At 35.7% G+C, this 15372-nt stretch overlaps 1 protein-coding gene across 1 annotated transcript; it reads left to right on the top strand.

Moving 5' to 3' along the window:
* Positions 1-8720: 8720 nt before the first annotated feature.
* LOC131042632 (alpha pinene synthase, chloroplastic-like) lies at positions 8721-11989 on the top strand. The gene is made up of 10 exons (XM_057975941.2): positions 8721-9037; positions 9127-9308; positions 9405-9490; positions 9615-9829; positions 9931-10028; positions 10188-10280; positions 10448-10663; positions 10748-10886; positions 11200-11448; positions 11575-11989. Exons 1-10 carry the CDS (start codon positions 8765-8767, stop codon positions 11869-11871), a joined length of 1848 nt encoding a protein of 615 aa, XP_057831924.2. The 5' UTR covers positions 8721-8764; the 3' UTR covers positions 11872-11989.
* The last annotated feature ends 3383 nt before the right edge of the window (positions 11990-15372 follow it).

Here is a 15372-nt window from a genome sequence, read left to right as displayed (position 1 = left end):
CTTCTACACTACTTCTCTCCACCAGTCTACTTCACTCAATAAAATATCCACTATCCGATTATTGTCGGTTCTCAGCTTACCAGTTCTCTTCTGGTTCTCACTGTTCTCTTCTCTTTTCTACAATCGTATTTGCCTCTTCTCTTCCGGTTCAATCACCATCAATGTACTTCTCTCTGAGACTCAATGGCAGACTACCAGTTGCCACACTGTTATCGGTTGAACTCTTCAACCCTATTCCTTCTCACACTCAATATATTCTTCTTCTTCTTCTTGAGCACTTGATTGAATTCACTTCTTCAGCAGCAACACCCTCTCATTTAGCGGCAACCTTCACCAATTTTATCTTGCATATTTATAAACTAGTTTTCCCGCCAAAAACCAATTCAAACTTCAGGCGGTTAGGGTTTCTTCTTCGACCCTGAGGCAAACTAAATCCAATCATATCTCATTAGATCTGATCGCCTTGATTGATAAACTACAACATATCAATCAGCCCCACCATTTTCATGCCTTCCCTAACACGCCATCCATATTTAGCAATATGCTTTTAATCTACTAGTTGATCTCTTGGTCGATCACCAAGAATGGTTTCACGGTTTCCTTCACCTACCTTGATCTACACAAACAATCAATCCTAGATCTCTATTATCTGTTTGACCTCGAGCCACAAACTTTTGTTGCACATCACATGAATCACATAGTCAACATAAATGTCGACTTGCCACTATCTACCTCACCGACGAGCACATTGCCAACACACCACACTAACCTATGCATGCATGCTTTCCACTTCAACTCCATGTGGCCACTTTGTCGACATCCACCTTTGCTAGGTCATCAATGTTGGTCTACATAGGATCACCGACCAACTCCATGACTGGTTTCATGTAACGGCTTACTAACCCTATCGATTAACCCTAACCGATCTACCATCACCTTGCACTTGGCTTCCCTTCTGGTGGAGCACCTTTGTTGATTGCCAAACATACCGTTCCACCATATGCTCATCTTCATCAAGAAGGAGCACATCAATTAGCCTTTTTCCTCTCTTCCCGGTTCTCATACTTACTGGTAGGCACCCTTGATGACACCATGTCATCAATCTTCAATTGTTTCCATCTAAGGCATCTGCATATCGATTGTGCTCTCTATCAGTAGCTGCTCATCCTTGCCTTCTTCATCATCAGCCTGGATCATGTCTTAACCAATTTTTCAAAGAGACAAACCCATCACTTCTTTACTCTTCCTTCTTTGTCTCGGTGGCACACCATGCCAACCCTTTCTGATCTAGTGCGCATATTTGATTTCATGCACCTGGGGCATCCTTTTGTTCCACCAGTTGATCTGATGTGAGCCTTCTATCAACTACCTTTAACTCTTCACTCTTATCTTGGAGGACTATGATGCATTCCATGCATAATAGGAGATAAGCTCCACTTACCTTTGGGAGTGGATCCTTGTCATCTGCATCCTACAATGCACCAATGTGGCTTCCCTATTTGAGTAGTATATGTTCAAATAGGCACATGTGATCTGGTTTGGGCACACTCACTATCAGTCTTCTCTTCAAATGGTGACTACATCTTTATCCGGTGGGAGTCCTATAGATTGACATCACACAGCATACTGGTGGTTGTACATACTTCACCTTCGGAGTTGATGTGATTTAGATAACATTCCCCCCTCTTCATCACAATCAACCGACCAGTATCTTTCTCTCTTACAGATGTCATCATTTACTGGTTATTATATCATATCGGTCTCATATCCATATCTTCAACATAAGTCAAACACTAACTTGTGTACCAATGACTCCAATAGCCATTGTACTGAATGACATTCTCTCCCTTACCGGTAACTTGCAATACTAGGTGACATCAAAGACATCACATACGGTATGCATCAATGACAGTGTTGCACGTACATCTCTTATACCGATAGCCATCCTATACTAGTTGACATCAATGACAACACAATGCCAACAATAGGTTATAAATTCACCTTTGACTCTACTGATTGTTAGATAAAGAAGGAGAGTATCGGTCAGGTTGTAGAAGAAGGTAAGAGAACAGATGGAAATGTATACAATCTGAAAGAATGTTTTGAATCCCAATGCATGATGGGACAAGTGGATGAGAGCTGGTTGTGGCATGGGAGATTAGGACACATAAATTTTGATAATCTAGTTGAAGTAAGCAAAAAGGGTTGTGTGAGAAATATACCACCCATCATCAAACTGGTAAGCACATTTTGTGATGAATGTGTGAAAGGAAAGTAGACTAAGGTGAGCTTCAAGAAAAAAGAACACAACACCTCAAGACCACATGAACTTGTACATACAGATATGTGTGGTCCAACTAGGAAAAAAGTTCTTGCTAGTGAAAGATACTTTATGCTCTTTATTGATGATTACTCAAGAATGACATGGGTCACCTTCCTTCATGATAAATCACAAGCATTTGATAGATTCAAGATCTTCTGGAAGATGGTAGAGAAGGAAAGTGGATGCAAGTTGAAATGCCTAATATCATATAGGGGTGGTGAGTTCACGTCAAATAGGTTTGAGGACTACTCTGAAAGACATGGAACTAGAAGACAGTATTTAGCCCCCAAGACACCACAACAAAATGGTGTGGTAGAAAGGAAGAACGGGATAGTCAAGGAGATGGCAAGAACCATGTTGAATGAGGCAAGTTTACTGGATGGAAGGAAGCGGTTCATACTGCAACATATACTTTGAATCGGGTACAATTGAGAACAAACAACAATATGACACCTTATGAATTGTGGTATAACCAGAAACAATCTTTCCAATACTTCAAAGTATTTGGAAGTAAATGTTTTATCAAGAGAAACATGGATGGTTTAGGTAGTTTTGATTCCATGAGTGATGAAGGGATCTTTCTTGGTTACTCAACTCACAGTAGGACCTACAAATGCTACAACAAAAGACTAAGAAGAGTCATTGAAAGTGTGAATGTAAGAGTTTATGAGGATATGCATAAAGGAAGACAAGCACAAGTAAACTAGTATGATGATTTTGGTGATGAAGGTGAAGAAGCTCAGTCAGACAATGAACCAGAAGAAGAATCCAATAAGGTCCCTAACTGGTATGTACAGAAAAACCACCCAGAAGAGAAGATTTTAGGTAATAAGAGTGATGGTGTGCAGACTAGAAGAAGACTTGCCCGAAATGATGAACAAGTCAATTTCTGCCTCATGACAGAAATGGAACCTAAGACATTCAATGAGGCCAGCAAAAGTCAGAAACGGATGGATGCAATGGAAGAAGAGTTGCAGCAGATTGAGAAGAACAAGACTTAGGAATTAGTCCCTAGACCGGTAGACAAGAACATCATTGGTACCAAATGGGTCTACCGAGACAAGATGAATGAAGAAGGTAAAATCATTAGGCATAAAGCTAGACTTGTGTGTAAGGGTTACTCTCAAGTAGAGGGTATTGTTTTTGAACAAACATTTACACTGATAGATAGACTAGAAGAAACTAGGATGTTTCTAGCTTTTTCTGCCTACAAGGGTTATAAAGTGTATCAAATGGATGTGAAATATGCTTTCCTAAATGGAAATTTAGAAGAGGAGGTATACACAGAACAATCGGAAGGGTTTCTGTTACATGATGATGAAGCCTTTGTGTGCCGGTTGAAGAAGGCCTTGTATGGGTTGAAGCAAGATCCTAAGGCTTGGTATTCAAGACTGGATAAGTACCTGAAGGAGAAAGGATTCAAAAAGGGAGTGTTGACATCAATATATACATCAAAGCAAATGGAAACCATATGATCATTGTGGTTGTGTATGTAGATGACATCATTTTTGGAGGCAATAAGGACACTCTTTGCAAAGATTTTGCTGATCAGATGCAGTCAGAATTTGAGATGTCATTGCTTGGAGAGTTGACATACTTTCTTGGTTTGCAGATATCACAGCTAGATAAGGGAATCTTCATCTCACAAACCAAGTATGCAAAGGACATGCTAAAGAAGTTTCAATTGGAGGATTGCAAACCGGTGAGTACCCCCATGTTGACCGGATGCAAACTAAGCAATGATGATGAGTCATTGGTAGTGGATCAGACCTTGTATAGATCCATGATTGGCAGTTTATTATATCTTACTGCTTCTAGACCGGATATAGTGCAGGCAGTGTGTATGGTGGCTATATTTCAAGCAGCACCTAAGCAGTCATATATGAATGCAGTCAGCAGAATTTTTAGGTACCTGCAGGGGACACTCAATTATGGATTATGGTACCCTAAATAAGGGTAATTTACCTTGGAAGAATACATAGATATTGATTGGGCAGGCTGCATTGATGACCAAGCGAGCACAAGTGGTGGTGTATTCTTCCTAGGTGAATGGTTGGTCTCATGGCATAGCAAGAAGTAGGATTCAGTCTCCCTATCAACTGTTGAAGTAGAATATATTATTGCTGCCACATGTTGCTCTCAGGTGCTTTGGATGAATTAGACCCTCAAGGACATACAGGTAGACATCTCTAATCTTATCCCCATCTGGTGTGACAATTCAAGTGCCATTAACATATCAAAGAACCCAGTTATGCATTCAAGGACAAAGCATATAGCCATCAAGTATCATTTTCTCAGAGAGAAGGTTGAAGGACAAGAAGTCATGATGGAATATATCCCTAAAGGAGAACAAGTGGTAGGTATCTTTACCAAACCATTACTGGTAAGCACTTTTGAGTACTTGAGACACAAGTTGGGAGTTGTGTTACCTGCCTTATGCACTTAAGTTTGTAAGGAGATATATGGTTTAGGAGGAGTTTATAGTAGTATATATATCTCTTGAACCACATGTTGGTCATAGGAAGAGCAAAATTTTATGTGTCAGTATCGGTTGTAATCACAAAGAGAATATTTGACTAAGGGGGAGTACCTACAATCTAACAGGTTAAAAATGGGTCAAAGGGGGAGAATAAACCGGATAATGAAATACCCTAACCCTTTGTTATTGTGTCAAAGGGGGAGAAATCTATCAGTGTGGAGACTTGCAAGTGTGTTGACATCACTACCAAAGGGGGAGATTATTGGCATTAGGTTGGCATTGATGTCAACCGGTATGGCATGGTCACTGGTGAATAATTAGTGGTGACCGGTATGGGTGAAGTAAGTAGTGATGTCAACTGGTATGAAGGATGGAGTGTGTAAGTAGACAAAAGAGGTATGTTACCAGTACACATGAAGTGCAGCATCTACCAGCAAGCAAGCAAAGGATAACAGGGATGTGATCATCGGTATACAAAGAGAAGTATAATGCAATCAGTAAAGGGACTTAGTGGATGGACCGATGTGTTTGATGATAGATCAACTTGATCCATCGACAGAGAAGAGGTTAGCAGGTATGAAGATCCACCGGTGAGGATAGGTTATACCGACAAGGTGAGTTGAACCGGTAGTGTGTCTTGGTTGGTAAATGATGCCAAACCGACATAGCAATCTGAAGAATGATGCCAAACCGACATAGCAGACCGAACAGAGGTGGATGTCAACAAGGATGATAGGTGGACACCAGGTGATGAGCACGCAGAAGTCGGTGAAGTGTTCATCAGCGTGGTATTTGATGAGTAGGTTAGTATTAATGGAAAACCCGCAAATCATGGGATGATGGCAGGATCTTGCAGCTCGAGGGAGACAAAGTGGCAAGGTGATTGAGCTGATCTTGCAGGACGATCTGATCCTTGTTCTCATTGGCTGAAGGAAACAGCTGAGCCATTAATGTTGATTGACAGAGCAATGCCGAAATGCATGTTGCAGACATCTAAAAATAGAAAATGCACATTGGAAGGTGAGGAGATGGTGGTGCTAACTGATGTGATGTAGATCCTCATTCGAGGGGATGAGATCCGATCGGTTTTGATGTGGATTCAGTGCATGATGAAAAATCCTAGCGTGCCACCGTTTGAATGTTTCTTATGGCGGGAACCTTCAGATATAAATATGTGGACTAAAGACTGAAGGGATTGATGTTGGATGCAAGTTATGAGAGAAAAGAGAGCTTGAGCAAGAAGAGAGAGAGTCTATTTGAGATTTCTTTTATAGAGAGTCAAAGTGTGGAGTTAGCAGACAGAACTGGTAAGAGATCTTTACCAGCAGTGACAGAGTAACCAGTCAACTGTTATAGTCTTAACAGTCAAGTGTACTCGTAGGGATCGAACAGTTAGGATGACATCCAGGAGTGATACGGTACAGGGTGAAGATTAGAAATAGACAAGAAAGGAAGAGAGTAACCGGTAAGTGATTAGAGAGAGCAATTTGATAACAGGAAATGAAAGAACTAGTGAAACAGAGGAGGTTGGTAGCCGGCAGACATCAGTTGATCAAAAACTCATTTGCAACAAGGTGCTATTGTTGCATTAAATTGTATTTCATTGTATTACACCGAGTTGGTGCTTGGTGCAGGGGTTGGTGCTCCTTGGGTTGGTTCCTTAAATCATTGTAATCCATTATTTTATTGTGAGGCTAGATTGGAGCAGTAGACTCTAGCAGCATTTGTCACCGAGGTTTTTCCCATACTGGTTTTTCCTCATACATCTGGTGTTGTGAGTTGTGCATTTGTGTGCTTGTCTTTTTGATATCCTCTCATATCTTACCAGTTTGATTGCTTAGTGCTTAGGTTGTTAACCGGTACTCAAAGCTTGGTTTAAAAGGTAAAGATTTTTAGGAACCACTGATTCACCCCCCTCTCAATGGCGCATTGTATTCAACAACTAGTCTATTACAAAAGATGTTAATTTACTTTCCTAATACTTTCCAAATTTACTGCAATTCACTTAGTATTCAATCTCTTACCATTGGGGATTGGATCTAGTGAATTCAACCCCTCTTTTGAATGTAATGTGTGAAAAATTAAAGGGAATCCTTAATGAAACTTGCATTCCTCTTTTGAGGGGAGTAAATCTTTTCACTTGATCTCCCCTCATCATTTTTCACCATATTACAACTATTAATTTTTATTACTTAAGATTGATAGGATTTTGTCCAAACACAAGTTTAAAAAAAAAAATAGAATAACAAATATTATTGACTAGAGAAAGCATTAAGATGTGTGCATGATTCCTTTTATAGATCCATTACCAAGATAACAAAGATGAAATTCAAAGTCAATATAAATTACACGAATAACTAACAATATATTTTATTATATATAGACTTGTATTTTCAAAGTGAGAAGAAACATATAGAGTTTGAGTTTACTTGGTTAGTCTATAAGGTTTTAGCATTGGAGATTCAAGTTCAAATTCTCTAGGTAACATCATAGTACCCAGGTTTTTGTAATGTTTTCTTGTAGTTTATTTTTTCTGTTTATAAAGGCCTCTACACGAATAATCTTATGGAGGCTATGGTCATCTTGTGCACTGTTGAATGCAGCTCTATTCTTGGTTGGAGAACAATCATTTGTGAGTCTGATTCTTAGGTGGTGGTCACTTTGCTTAATAGACAGTAATTGGATGGTGTTGGCTGGCAATTACAGTCGATTGTTAGGCAGATTCTTTGGTTTTGTGGCTCTTTCTATTTTGATGTTTTTTGGCATATTCGTAGGGAGTGGAAAGGGTTTGTTGATTGTTTGGCCAAATGGACTTATGATCAAATGTATTCTTGGAATATTGAGGATAAGGGGCAATTGCCTTCTAAAATGGCTGCTATGTTAGATTGTTTAGTGGATAGTGATAGGGCTCTTTAAGCTCCTTGTGCAGCGTCCTGTCCTTCTTCTCGGTATCTTTCTTGTTCTGGAATAAATTTTTACCCCTCTTTTAGTGTGATTGTAGTAATGTTACCAAAAAAGTAGAGCAACTTCAGAGGAATCATTGTAATATGATGAGAAGAAACGGAAGCTTTTGAAAGGGGAAAAGAAAATAAAAACACCTAATGTATTATGAATGAAGGCAAAGTCGAGAGAGAGAGAGTCCAATTGTGAGAACTTAAATAAGACAAAAGACTTGTAAAGATTCCTTAAAAATATTACAAGTAACAAATAAAAAGAAATTAACTTTATCAAACAAAGATTAATTCCTAACAACTTTTAAAACCAAACTCTACATTTGACTGTTGAATTGTATTTGGTTGTTCATTTAGTTAAAGAACAACCAAATGGACTACTTTGACAAGTCTTTGAAATACAGTAAACGGCAGCCATACATGAAACCATCGAGAGACTACCAACCAAAAGACAGCAGGAAATTACAACTATACACTCTTATTGAATTAATAAAAAGCAATATAAGCTGCACGTCATCTTTGAAAGCTTAAAGTCTTCATTCCTCCTTTTAGGACTTCACAAAACTTTTAACATTCTCCTTACGATGTTTTATGGGTCACAAATCTTGTCGAAAACCCGTCGTATATCATCATAAACATCAAATAGATGCATCATATAAACGTGCGCGTCCCTTTTAAATATATTGGATGTCAAATGTATCTTTCAAAAGCCGTGTCAAATGTAACTTATAAATCAATTATGCATATGCTTTTATCCTCTTAAACATGTCCTCAATTCGAAGTAAAAGATTGATAGCCATGGCATGGAAGAAAGACAAGAAAGGAATCGTTTGATAAAATATATGAAATTTCCATAAAGCGTGCGCAGAAAAGAAAGACTGTTTTAAGATCAGAATCTTCAATTTGTACAACTTGTCTATATAAAAGCGCAACAACTAAGCGTTCCTTGCATCCTCCTCGCATTCGTTGCATTCAAAAGGGCAGGGAACAAAAAAGTGCTTTGAGTTTTCAATGGCTCTTTCCTCTACTTTTTCTTCCAATTTGAGCTTGGGACTCAAATCTCAGCTTACCCAATCTCAATCCCAATCCCAGTCTCAGTCCCACACTTTTCAGCTTTGCTGTAAAACACTGCCATTAATGCGCAGAACAAAGGCTAACATGTTTAACCCTATCGTTAATCAGGCCGTAACTACAACTGAAGTCCCACAGCGGCGCATTGGAAAACATCATCCCAATTTGTGGGCCGACGAGTTTATACAGTCTCTTCCAAACCATCCTTATCAGGCAAGCTATTCTTACGCTCTTCTTTCTCTTTGCTCTTAAATTCTGTTTTCTACAGTTTTGATTAACACTCCAACTGTCTCATAAAACAGGCTCCTCACTATGCTGAGCGTTGTGGGAAACTTATTAGCGAGATAAAACACAGATTCAACGCAGCTGCTGGTGGTGAGAACATTGTTTCCAAACTTCTTTCCCTGGTCGATGATATCGAACGCCTTGGAATAGATCGACATTTTCAAGAGGAAATAAAAGAAGCCCTTGAATTGGTTTACAGGTTTGTTTCTTCATCTTACAATACTATTATAACATGCCATCAGTTTTATTATTAGAAGTACAAGTATATAACATCTAGAATGGAATAACGTAACAGGAATTGGAATGACTGCCAAAGAGATCTAAACACCACGGCCTTGGGCTTCCGGATTCTAAGGCTCCATAGATACTCTGTTTCTCCAGGTATTAAAAAAAATGTTTTTGTTTGATCACAATAAATCTCAACTGCTCTAAAATTTTCTAGTTATATTTGATCTGATTTTGTTGTTCACTTGATATTGATGTATTGTTGGTAATATACTGGCAGGAATGTTGGGACCCTTTAGAACAGCAACTGGGCAGTCCTTTTGCTCCACCGCCCAGACAGAGGAGGAGAAAATTAAAAGTATTCTAAATTTGTACCGAGCTTCATATATTGCATTTCCAGGGGAAAAAATTTTGGATGAGGCCCAGGAATTCTCTACAACATATTTAAGGGAAGCTCTGCAGAAGACAGGGATCAGCTCCAACCTTTTACATGAGGTAATGTTAAGAATTTTGAAAATATAAGACCCTATCAAATGTACATGTTCTTACCATTAAACTTGTTTATTGACTGTAATATGAACATTGTATATGCGCAGGTATCAGTCAATCTGAGGTATGATTGGTACGCATTTCTGCCCAGATTGGAAGCAAGGAAATATATTGAAATCTATGGGGAAAACAATTCATGGGCAAGGTAGTCGGCAATGCCTTTCGTTTACTCTGCACCATTCTTTCCATCTACTTAGAGATTTTTTTTGGGATAATAGCCGAGGCAAAACAATTCAATGGGTTTGCGATTCTATTTCAATTTTTACTTGTTATTAAAATTTTAATTTAACTAATAATTTTTTAGGATGGAGGATAATGAGAAGCTTTTATCGTTAGCGAAAATGGATTTCAACATGATCCAGTCATTGCATCAGCAAGAGCTTAAAGCTTTTTCTAGGTGAGTTCTTGAATTATATGTTAAATGAGATGGGTATTGGATTTTATAATTATAATACCAATACATTTAATTTTATTTATAGCGTCTTTTGATCTAAAAAATTGTTAATAGCTTTCAGTTATTGAGGTTCTTATTGGATGTATTTTTTATTGGATGTGGTATTTTAGATGGTGGAGGGAGTCTGGTTTGCCTAATGTAGATTTTGCTCGCCATCGTCACGTAGAATTTTTCTTTATGGCATGTGCGATTTGTGAGGATGAGAAGTATTCTGAATTCAGATCGAGCCTTGCAAAGTCTTGTGTACTTGCAACATATTTAGATGACACATATGACACATATGGAACAGTTGATGAATTGAAACTCCTCACAGAAGCAATTAAGAAGTAAGTGATGAATCATAATTTATGCAGCTATAACTAACAATACTTGCGTATAAGATTCTGACAAAAATCTTTTGTGTCTTTTAGGTGGGATCCAACTTCTATAGACCAACTCCCTGATTATATGAAAATTATATACATGGTATTGTATAATGGAGTCAATGAAATGGATCGAGAAGCCCAAAAGTTTCAAGGCCGAGAGACTCTCTCCCATGCTAAAGATGCTGTATGAATATATATTTTTCTTATTTTATAGAAAGAAAGTGTATTTTATAAAATAAATAGTTTATGCACTTTAATTATCCCATAGGTAAAGATAGTACATCATCAAAATTATTTCATTCTTTTACCTTTTATCTAATGTTTTACAATAAACATTTTATTTCATTATATTTGATAAAATTTCATAGTGGTTGTATACTTAGTTTACATATTTAACTTTTAAGACTTCAGAAAGGGTCTAAAATTAGCATTTTTCTTTCTAATTATAAATCAATCATTCTATTAATCTAACTCAAATTTACTTCTTGTTTACATAGTGGGAAACGTATATAGATGCTATGCTACAAGAAGCTATGTGGAATGCTACAAAACACATACCGACTTTGGCAGAGCACATAGAAAACGGACAAGTTAGTTCAGGAAAACGTCCAACAACATTGCAAGCTATATTAACAATAGATGGGATTGTTTCAGAAAATATCTTTCATAAAATTGATTATCCATCAAGGTTTGATTATCTTGGAGGCTTTAGTCTTCGAGTAAGAGGTGACATCAAATCCTTTAAGGTGTGTATTGATATTATATTTGATATTCATAATATTCTATTTATTTGAATATAATGTGAAAAGATGAGCTAGATGTAAGCATAATTTATTAATTTTTTTTATGAATTTCAATCATTGGTTTTGAAGGGTGAGGTTGCTCGAGGAGAAACAAATTCATCCATAGTGTCCTATATGAAAGATAATCCAGGATCCACTGAAGAAGATGCCTTGAATTATCTTCAGAATTTATTGGATGAAAGACATAAAGAATTAAATTGGGAGCTTCTAAAAATTGATGGCGTTCCAACTTGTACCAAGGATTATTCTTATGATGTTGCAAGGGGATACCTACACTTCTATAATGAGAGAGATGGTTTTAGTTTTGCATATCAAGATATACAAGATCATGTAAATCAAATCCTCATTGAACCTGTAACTATGTAACTTGTCAATGTAGTCAACAAATGTCTCCATTCACATAAGTCTCTCTTTAGTTGACTAAGAGACTCTTATTATTATCAATGATAAATAAATGTGTGCTCCTTGCTAATGATACTTTATATTTAATGTTCATGTGGGGCTTTTACGATGGAGGATAACCATTTTATTATATTTTAAAAATGAATAAAAATATATGTTTGTTAGTTAATATATATGTTATAATACTTGTTAAATTTGGAATGTTGTAGGAAATTACTTTTATAGGTTATTTTATAATATTAAAGACACCTAATCTAAACATTTGGGTAAAAATTATTGTGGTCTAACTTTTGGTAAATTATAACCACACTGTGTACATTTCACTTCCAAGAAAAGAGAATCTAGTAGCATGACGCAAAGATAATTGAATCATTCATGCAAACAAGTACAAATTAACTAAGATTTAATTAATGATGAAGAGGTATGATATAATTATAAATATATATTTTAAGATTTAAATAAAAAGGGATAAACACTTAAATATAATATACCTATGGGCCATTTTATGGTGGTCAACAACCATTATACAATATCTTTAAAGTGAAGAACATGTGTTCTTGTTGATTAAAATAAAGGTAATAATTATTATTAAATTAATAGGAAAAGGGAAAGTGCTTTTATTGGCTTTGTTAAAATATTAAACACATCTGATCTAGTCCTTCTAATATTAACAATTATGGTATAAATTCAGGTAAGTTATAAATACATTCTGTACATTTGATCTACAAGAAAATAGAATCATCCATACAATGAAAGAATAAATTAAACTAGATTTAATTACTAAAGAAACCAGGCAAGACCAAATAAAAATATATTATTTTAAGAGTTAAATAAAAATGGATATGGCATTTATATTTGGGAAATATGACTGAGAATAAATATTATTGATGTTGGGTAGAATTTTAGTCATCCTAAAATAAATTAAAATATTCTTATAGTCTAAGGAATGATTTTGTCTCCATACAATCTCTAAAAATACTTGTGTTGAATTGAAGCCCCTTTAGCTTGAGCCTAAGAACTATGGGAGTAATATAATATATAAGATGATTTGTGGTCAATGAGATCACTATATTAGTACATTTACACATCTAAAATTTAATCATTTGGATCTCTAATATGTAATTATGCATTAGAAAAGTGTAAAAGTATAAATTTTGTTAATATATCTCTATATTATAATTGTCCATAATGATGAAAAGTATTAAGAATACCTTTGAGGAATTTGTTAAAAAAATAGACTAAATTTCTACTTAATGAACCTAATTTATTGACAGTTATGGCATGTTTTAGTGAATATTTGAAGGAATAACTATCAATCATGTGTAAATGACATATATGTCAATTTTAATGTGTTGGGTTCTTTTTTATCCTAAAATCATTTAATGTTCTAAAAATTCTTCTTTTTTTCATCATATTTGTTAGAGCATTTTAACAACTAATTTTTTTATTTCTTAAGTTCACTTAGTCGTTCTTTTATGCTTCTATGTGCTCTAGTTGTGCATCTATTTTAGCTAGAGTTGATCTTTTTTAAGCTCCTCATGCTTGCACGTTAGTTCTCCTAAATTTTATTTTAGGGAATTATTTTGCTCTCTATACAAGCACATCATTATGCATTGTCATTTCATCCTATAATATTTGCTTTTGAGAAATATGACATATTTTTCTTGCTACTCTCATTTGTGGAAGGTGTTCTAGTTTTTTGTTTGATCTTGCAAGCTTGTGTTGCAAAATTCAACATGGTATTAGAGATCAATATATTATTAATTAAATTAACTTCACTTATAGACTTGTGCACAAACCTTCATGATTATCAACTATCAGTTACTTAATATAAAATCTCTTCCTCTATGACTCCAGTTGACCAATCTCATGTGCCCTTCAACTTATCAAGCATTTAAGTAACAAATAAAAAACTTTATTAAGATAAATCATCATTCTTATAATATTTAAACACAAGTTGCAGCTACTTCACCTTGTATTGCAACCCACTTTTTTTCTAGACTAAAGAATTGACAATTTTGCTAGCTTTCTAAGTCCTTATATTTCATTACGATTAAAAATTACTAAACAAAAACTTAACTAGAATACCCCTATCCATCCCATAGACACTTCCAAACTATTATCTCATCTATTTAACCCAAAGCCTTTTGTCAATAACATCATACTCCTAGACATGATACCAAGTAATCTATGCATCCAATACATGAAGTACAAGACCTCATTGGCTCTAATATCATATAGGTGTTTGGTGTGAATGATAAAGGGAATAAATATGTAGCACATCTTAATTGAAACTTGAAATTTTTCACTAATCCTTTGTCTTCTCATTCCACAAATATTTTAGAGTCAAATTTTGATTACATAGATATGAATTTCCAAACCAAGCAAGGAGAACATTTAGTTAATATGATAGAACCTTTCCTAAAATAAGAAATCAAAACCTAAGCTTGTATCTAGTATTATCTTCATTCAAAGTGATCTCAATGCATGGATATGATAGACCATTATACTTCACCACTAGAATTAATGACAAACCCACACGTGGGGTGCTTATTCATTTAGTAAACATGGTAAATATGGTTACTAAGTTTATTTAATATATGTATATGAATTATATTTAAATTTTTATGATAAATATGATGTCTTGATTAAGGTGCATGACGGTTTCACTTGTACCATTAGTATTATTTTCATAACCCTTCATGTTCAAGTTGGGCCTAAAAGATTAGATGTGTCATTTGTCATAATTGCTACCTAGGACAATTTTTTTGTCAATTTGGGTCTTTCTTATCTCACCTCCATGAAATAAATCCCTTACATAGACCATAAGTGTTTCAAACTTCTATTTTGATTAGCTAAAACAAGTTTTGAAGGGGGAACAAAACCCTTTATAACAAGATTTTACAGGGATATGGAAGCCATAAGTGGAATGTTTCTAGAAGATCAACCAAGACCAATAACAACCTAATAGGAATAAAATAAAAATATAGGAACATCAAAGATCCATCTATAAAAGAACAATTTTGAAGCCATCAACAAACTTAACTAATGAATACAATCATCATGGGTTTTAATAAGGCTCCCATAACCTTGAGATGAACAACAACAAGTAAAACACAAGTTACTCATTGCCTACAATTAGTAGAACAATAGTAAGTGAGCTTGAGAAACCCTGCTGCAACAATAAGTCTCCCATATTGCAAACCAAGTCTCCACCTCAATAGAATATACCTCCAAGTCTATAGGATAGATCCATAGAAGGTGAAAGAGAAACGCCCTCAACTTCCACCTCAATAGGAGAAGAGGATAGTCCACTAGAGGAAGGGCATCCACAACCCCCTTCCAGCTTCTTCTACCTATACTAATAGAACACTAACACTAGATAAAAAATAAAAAAGGCATGCATTAGCTCAACAACTCAGGACCAAGGTAACCCAAAGCCCCCAAATAACATCTCCCCACATA

This window comes from Cryptomeria japonica, chromosome 1 (genome assembly GCF_030272615.1).
Source record: "Cryptomeria japonica chromosome 1, Sugi_1.0, whole genome shotgun sequence".
Lineage (NCBI taxonomy): Eukaryota > Viridiplantae > Streptophyta > Pinopsida > Cupressales > Cupressaceae > Cryptomeria > Cryptomeria japonica.
Note: the sequence above shows the minus strand (reverse complement) of the source record. Positions and strands in the feature narration are given on the sequence as shown.